This window comes from Camarhynchus parvulus, chromosome 27 (assembly GCF_901933205.1).
Source record: "Camarhynchus parvulus chromosome 27, STF_HiC, whole genome shotgun sequence".
Taxonomy (NCBI): domain Eukaryota; kingdom Metazoa; phylum Chordata; class Aves; order Passeriformes; family Thraupidae; genus Camarhynchus; species Camarhynchus parvulus.
This window is the reverse complement of record NC_044597.1, coordinates 2318125-2325455: the sequence shown is the minus strand read 5'-3', so window position 1 is coordinate 2325455 and position 7331 is coordinate 2318125. Positions and strand designations below refer to the sequence as shown.

The window sequence follows — 7331 nt, the reverse complement described above, 5'->3', positions numbered from 1 at the left end:
TGTCAACCTCAGGGACCAATTAGGTATCAAAAGCTGAAAAAACACCTTGTGGGAAAACACTTGTGAAAGAACAGCAAGAGTATAATCAAACCACAGAGAAAATGAGATTGGGAAGGACCTCTGGAGGTCCAGTCCTTGCTAAAAGCAAAGCAGGACAAGGTTGCTCATGGCCTTCTCTCAGTAAGTGTGGATATTCTCCAAACAGGGGATGGATAAACTTCCCTGCAGTGCCACAACTTCCCTTGTGTCACTTTGGTTTTTTAAGATTTTCTAGGCTTTCTGATATTGACATTCTTGTAGAGAACTTTCTCAGACACTTTCTGTAAATAACTGATTGTTTTGTCTTCTCTTATGGAAGAAGAGAAAGTTGATAGACTGTTGGTTTGACCAGCGTCATTGGAGAGGTGTCACTATCACCCTCCAATCCGCTGTCACTTTTGGAAAACTATAAATGTTGGAGTCAGGAAAATAAACCTTCTCTTTCTTCCTTCACCTTGAGAAGGTAATGTGCTTGTGTTCTTTCGTGTCGTATAGTGACACCCTTGTGTTTTCATTGTGAATATTTATTTCCTTTTGTGCAGAAAAGATTTCCTTTAAGCCATGAGCTACCCCTTTGTGAGAGGTCTGGTTCTAACCTGTCTCTGAGTCCCCCTCAGTGGACTCCTCTTGACTTTGTCTTCTCTCTTCTTCTCCTCAGGTGAGATGTGCCCCAGTTCTCTGATAAACTTGCTTTACCTCCACTGACTCACACCATCCTAATAACATCTTTGGGGTTCTTTTGTACTGTGCACAGCTGTCCCAGTACACTCCCAAAAGTGCCAAACAACAAGAATTTAGTGCCAGATCAGCTCATGGGTGCAGCCTGGCAGAAGGGTCACCCAGTGTGCATCTGTGTGCAGACCTGGAGATAAGGAATGCTGACTTGGAAATGCCATGGAACAGGACAGACATTGCTGAGAGAGAAATGGAAATAAAAACAAGTTTCAAATGATTATTGGTTTTATAAATAAGACTAGATACTTTAGAGAAATAGAATTATGAAAGATGCATTGTAGTAGGAGCCACGAGGGGTAATTTTAGATTATTTGCTTTAAGGCATTTACAGCATGGTGTGGCAAAAGCTGATAGGCCAAGGAACACTTATAATTTATTGTAATTAAGAAATAATTGGCTGCTGATTGTGATGGTGTGAATTATAACATCTGTATTGTCTCACCCTTCACATGAGACTGAAGATGGAATAAAAGTATTTAAAACACCTCTCAGCTGCCCCATCTCTGGGTCAAAAAAGGGATTAATCCAACATAAACCCAGCAGGGAGTGGTGGCTGACAGAGGATTGCCTGTGGTGGTGCTCACAGGGGTCCCAGGATGAGGGAAGAGATGAGAATCTTGGCTCCATGTTTCAGAAGGCTGATTTTTTATTTTATGATACATATTATATTAAAAGAAAATTATATAATAAAACTATACTAAAAGAATAGAAGAAAGGATTTCATCAGAAGGCTTGAAAGGAAAAGGAATGGAATGATAATTAAATCTTGTGACTGACCAGAGAGTCTGAGACAGCTGGACTGTGATTGACCATTAATTAGAAACAACCACATGAGACTAATCCAAGATGCACCTGTTGCATTCCACAGCAGCAGATAATTATTGTTTACATTTCATTTCTGAGGCCTCTCAGCTTCTAAGGAGAACAAGATCCTGGCAAAGGATTTTTCATAAAATATTGTCTGTGACAATTGCCAACGCCTCAGAGCTGACACTGGCCTGGACCAGCTGCTGTACCTCACACAGCCAAAGTGATTTCCACAACCCAGCCTCAAGTCCATCAGATCCGTGTGACTATTGGTATCAAAGACATTTTTTTTATAGTTCCCTTGCAGTGTCACTGAAACAGTGAGAAAAACCCTCCAACAACATATTTAGTGTTAGAGAATGAAGGCATTACTTTATTCTGGCCAGGATGTGCAACAGAAAGAATTTCATCCACACATTGTTGGTGATGAAGAGAGACAGGAAAAACTGATTCAGTGATCAGAATCCAAATTTATTGTGGACTCCCAATGCTTATATACTGTTTTAGGAAGACTAGCAATGTTTACTACGATGATTAGGTTAAAATCACATACACCAATTTATGCATATTACAGCTTCTCTTGCTTGCAGAGTTTAATGAAACTTTCTTTTCCAGTAAACCTCTCTGGTTGAATCTTCATTTAATCCTCAAAGTTCTGTTTGCTCTTGCCAAGGCATCTTGTAATCAAATCTCTTATGCTAATCAGGTCCAAAGTCCATCATCTGTCTTGCATCACCATATCTCAACAACACATTGCCTGAATGTGCAGAGAAAATCCTTCCATCACATATCACTCTTTTCTAGATTTTTCAGATATTTATACTGTCAAAACCCATGGAAATTAATTCAGTGTTCATTGGTTTCAAACTATGCAGGTCTTAGCATTTAGTTTCCTATTGGTTATGGATCTGTTGGGCTTGGATGTTAACTAGGTCCTCATTCCTTGGTTCTCTCATTTTTTCTCAGACCATGTTTGAGTTGATATTCATTAATGGTCATGATCTTTTGTGTCTTTTCTGTGCTGCTCCCCGCCTGCTGAGATGTGAAGCTCATCACACCTTGAGTGACGATCCTTTGGAAAGAAACTTCAACTCCTTTCACCCCAGGCAAAGGCGAGCAAAACTGACTAAAGTTCCAAAAAAATTTAAATTTTGTATCATTTTCCAACAGCAGGAGGCAGACTGGGATCGTTTTGCTTTTACCCGGGAGGGGAACCAGCGTCCCCTGGACATTCCTTCAGCCAGGAATCCCCTGGACACTCCTTCGGCCACAAACACCAGGACATTCCTTCAGCCAGGAATCCCCCCTGGACACTCCTTCAGCCAGGAATCCCCTGGACACTCCTTCGGCCACAAACCCCCGGACACTCCTTCAGCCAGGAATCCCCCTGGACATTCCTTCGGCCAGGAGCCCCAGACATTCCCTCAGCCAGGAATCCCCTGACACCCCCTCAGCCGAGCCGCCTCAGGCAAAGCGCCGGGCTCTGATTGGCTTTTGGAATGAACAACTCTCTAATCTACCCAGCAACAGCCAGCTCTGCGCTCTTATTGGCTCTTTGCAAGCACAGGGGTGCGGACTCCGCTTGTCCCTCAGCGCATGCGCAATTTCCCCTATCGCTCGCCGCCACGTCAGTGCGCGCCCGCGCGGTGCGGGCGGGCGGTGCGGCGCATGCGCAGTGCAGCGGCCGTGGCAGTCATGGCGGGCTCGGTGCGGGCCGTGGCGCGGCGCTTCCTGTCCGAGTACGGCGGCGGCACCGCCGGGCGCCTCAAGGCGCTGGACGCCTTCCTGCTCTACGTGCTGCTCACGGGCGCGCTGCAGTTCGGATACTGCCTCGGCGTCGGCACCTTCCCCTTCAACTCCTTCCTCAGCGGCTTCATCTCGGCCGTCGGCAGCTTCATCCTGGGCGGTCAGTGCCGGCCCCTCACGGCCGTGGCGCGGGTCGGGCTCACCGTGAGCGGGCGTGGCGGGGAGCCTCAGGAATCAGCAGCGCTCAGAGCTGTCCCTGTAGCCGGGGAGCCCCGGGGCCCTCAGCACCCCCGGGGCCCTCAGCACCTCCGGCCTTTCCCGAGCTCCCCGTTCCGCTCCCCTGCTTTGCAGCTGCGGGCTCGGCCCGGAGCCTTGTCCCCCCGGCTGTCCTTGCAGCTCGGTGGGACTGAGAGTCCCGCTGGGGCACCTGCACGGTGCTGCTGGCCAGAATACCCCAATGCTGCCCCTGTTTTTGTGCAGGACTGGAAGAGCTGGGGTGTTCAGGACAGGAGAAGGTTGCAATAAGAGCTGAGAGCCCCTTCCAGGGCCTAAAGAAGCTCCAAGACAGCTGCAGAGGGATTTTGGACAAGGCCTGGAGTGATGGGACAAGGGAGAATGGTTTCCCACTGCCAGGGGGCAGGGATGGATAGGGTAGTGGGAAGGAATTGTTCCCTGTGAGGATGGGGAAGCCCTGGCACAGAGTGCCCAGACTGCCCGAGTTCCTGGAGATGTCCAAGGCGAGTTTAGATGGGGTTTGGAGCGCTCTGGGATAATGGAAGGTGTCTCTGGAATTGGAATGAAAAGATCTCTGAGATCCCTTCCAGCCCAGACCATTCTGTGTTTCTAACACACTGAACAGAGCACAGCGGAATATCCACACTTCTGTGTGAGTCCAGGCCTCCTCTGAGCCTGTTCCCCTCAGGACTGGGCACCCTGGGGTGTGTGTGGTGCTGTGGGAGCACTGACTCCATGAGAGCCCCATCCAAATTCCCTGCCAGTGTCCTGCTCCTCTCTAGGAACAATGGAGTAACTTCTGCCTGGGGGGACAGTGACCCATCCTGGGCTGGGCTGGAAGCCCAAGAAGGCTTTGTTTTCCTCCATGGTTTCCTCCTGTGCTCACTGCTGGCTCCTTCTTGCTCTGCTGTGCAGTTTGCCTCCGGATCCAGATCAACCCCCAGAACAAGGGCGAGTTCCAGGGCATCTCCCCCGAGCGGGCCTTTGCTGATTTCCTCTTTGCCAACACCATTCTCCATCTCGTCGTCATCAATTTCGTTGGCTGAGCTCTGGGAGAGCCTGACAGGTACTGAGGGGGTCACAAAAGGGGCAAACACAGCACTGCAGTCCTTTTTGGGAGAACTAGAATGAGAATAAATCCAGGAGTCCCCTGAGCTCTCTGGCCAAGCACAGCTGAGCTGTTGGCCTCTGGGTTGGCACAGAGTGAGGATTCCTGATTTTAACCCTTTTTTGGCTTTTATAATTAAAGAGTTAACTAGGGCAGTTACAGAAACCTACCCACATTCCTGTCTTATGAGAGAGATACCCCATTCTTCCTTGCAGGAGAAGGCACTGTGAGGCTGAGGCATGGCTGGGGTTCAGGTTTGGAGTTGTTTGCAGCTGGGGACAGGGACAGCTGGGTGTTGGGAGTGGGGACATTCCCCGTTGTTGCTCTTGCAAGGTGCCACAGGATCACTGGGGCTTGGGGGGAGTTTCATCCCCTCTACTCTGCAGTGACATTGCTGATGTTGCCTCCTCTCTTTCCAGGTCTTGAAGTGCTCCTGATGGCAAAGCCTGGCATGGGGAGGTGCCCAGCACACTCTCACCTTCTTCCTTGGTGGAGGAAGGGATGCAGGGCTCAAGATTTCCCCCCAGAGTGTCCTGTGGAGGGGTCTGCAGCCTCATTGTGTAACTGTGATCCTTTCCATCAATAAAACCCTTTATCACACTGCAGCCTTTTCCATACTGGGGACAAATACAGAGCTTCTCCTGCATCCAGCTTCCCTCTCAGGCATGACTCCCTGGTTTTACCTCTTTCCTTGGTTTTACCTCTCTCCCTTCCTTTCTACCCAACAGGGTTTTTTCCTGTGCCCCAGTTTTGCAGGGAAGCAGGAAACAAGTGATCATGGAAACTCTGTTGTCATCCACCCTTTTCACCTCCCTCTTTCCTGCCTTTTGATCTCCCAGAGTCTGTTGCCAGCTTGCCCCTGGGCTTCAAAGCTGTGGAAAATTCAGATGAGCCTGTGGTAGTGGTCATACAGGGAGGGAAGTGTCCTCCAGCACATCCCCAGTGCCTGCAGAGCCTCCCACATCCCTCAGAGCCATGGGGGTCACACCAGGAGAAATAGGGGTCTTCTTGAGCCAGATCTCATAAGCTCTTGGAGGTCTATTTCACACGCAAGATAGCTCAGCTGCCTTAGAAGGCATAAAATCAGCAGGATGGCTTCTGTGGTAGTGTTAGAAATAAAAAGATTTTAATAAAAGGCAAAATAACAAAACTCTACAAAGAAAAACTGAGCCAAGTGCAAGAGGTTCTTGCTGCTGGTAAAACACCTCACAAAAGTGATTTTTTTCTTTGTTCTCTTATTTTTCTAGTAAATTGCTCAGGTGAAACATTTTGGCTCCTGTCCAATTAGCTATCCTTAAGTTTGAGGTGAAGTCCTCTAAGTCCTATGAAATGTCTTTTCACCTCATTGAAGAGAAAAACCTCTAAGCTTATTTCCTTTTTAAGGGGACAAAAGATAGTTTTGTCACTCCATCAATAAAAAGCCCATTTCTATAACCTGGGTGTCCCAGGACTTGGAGGCTCACTGAGGGTGATCTGTGGTATCAGTGTGCCTGCACTCTGACAAACTCAGGGATGTTGGGATGGATTGCCCAGCTGGCAGGGCCTTGGGGTGCCACTGGAGCTGCTCTGGGGCCAGGGAGGAGCTGCTCCCTCAGAATCACAGAATCAGAGCTGGAGGATTGTCCAGTCCAACCCTGCACCCAGCTGTGACCGTGTTCACAGGGGTCCCAGGATGAGGGAAGAGATGAGGATCTGACTCCATGTTTCACAAGGCTTGATGTATTATTTTATGATATATATTACATTAAAACTATACTAAAAGAATAGAAGAAAGGATTTCATCAGAAGGCTAGCTAAGAATAGAATAGGAAGGAGTGGTAACAAAGGTTTGTGGCTTGGCTCTCTGTCCGAGCCAGCTGACTGTGATTGGCCATTAATTAGAAACAACCAACATGGGCCAATCACAGATGCACCTGTTGCATTCCACAGCAGCAGTTGTTTACATTTTGTTCCTGAGGCCTCTCAGCTTCTCACGAGGAAAAATCCTAAGGAAAGGATTTTTCATAAAAGATGTCTGTGACACCCAGCAGCACCACTGTAATCAAACCTCATCACCCAGCAGCAGATCCTGGCACCTCCTGAACAGCCCAGTGTGGTAAAATCAGGCAGCCCCATGCTCTGGGAATGATTGGCATCGGACTCCAAGGCTTTAGAATGCTGGACACTCACTTTATTAAAACTATATTGTATTACATTATACTATAACTATGCTACATCATACTTATTTCTGACTAACTGCTCAAAACCCTGTCGACTGGCAGTCCTGACACCCACACATGGATCCAACTGGCAATGAATCAAAACACCATCACCAGAATCCAATCAAGTGATCACCTTGGGTTAACAATCTCCAGAACATGTTCCACAGGAGCAGCAAATGAGATAAGAATTGTTTTTTCTTTCTCTGAGCTTCCTTGTTGTGATTCCCAGGAAATATCCTTGGGATGTTGTGTTACGGACATATTTTATTACAAATCCTTTTGCTAGTATTTTTCTCCTGAGAAGCTGAGAGGCCTTAGAAACAAAGTGTAGACAATCATTATCTGCTGCTGTGGAATGCAACAGGTGAATCTTTGATTGGTCTCGTGGTTGTTTCTAATTAATGGCCAATCACAGTCCAGCTGTCTCGGACTCTCTGGTCAGTCACAAGATTTTATTATCA

General features: G+C 47.9%; 1 protein-coding gene across 1 annotated transcript; it reads left to right on the top strand.

Annotated features, from left to right (window-relative positions):
• The first annotated feature begins 3245 nt into the window (after positions 1-3245).
• Positions 3246-5319, top strand: DAD1 (defender against cell death 1). The gene is made up of 3 exons (XM_030966322.1): positions 3246-3487; positions 4477-4627; positions 5089-5319. Exons 1-2 carry the CDS (start codon positions 3250-3252, stop codon positions 4605-4607), a joined length of 369 nt encoding a protein of 122 aa, XP_030822182.1. The 5' UTR covers positions 3246-3249; the 3' UTR covers positions 4608-4627; positions 5089-5319.
• Positions 5320-7331: the final 2012 nt, after the last annotated feature.

Excerpts from the sequence above, each read along its gene's own strand:
- DAD1 (XM_030966322.1), top strand. The coding sequence starts at position 3,250 with ATGCGCAGTGCAGCGGCCGTGGCAGTCATGGCGGGCTCGGTGCGGGCC. Across the intron at positions 3,488-4,476 it reads CGGCAGCTTCATCCTGGGCG|TTTGCCTCCGGATCCAGATC; the intron begins GTCAGTGCCGGC and ends TCTGCTGTGCAG.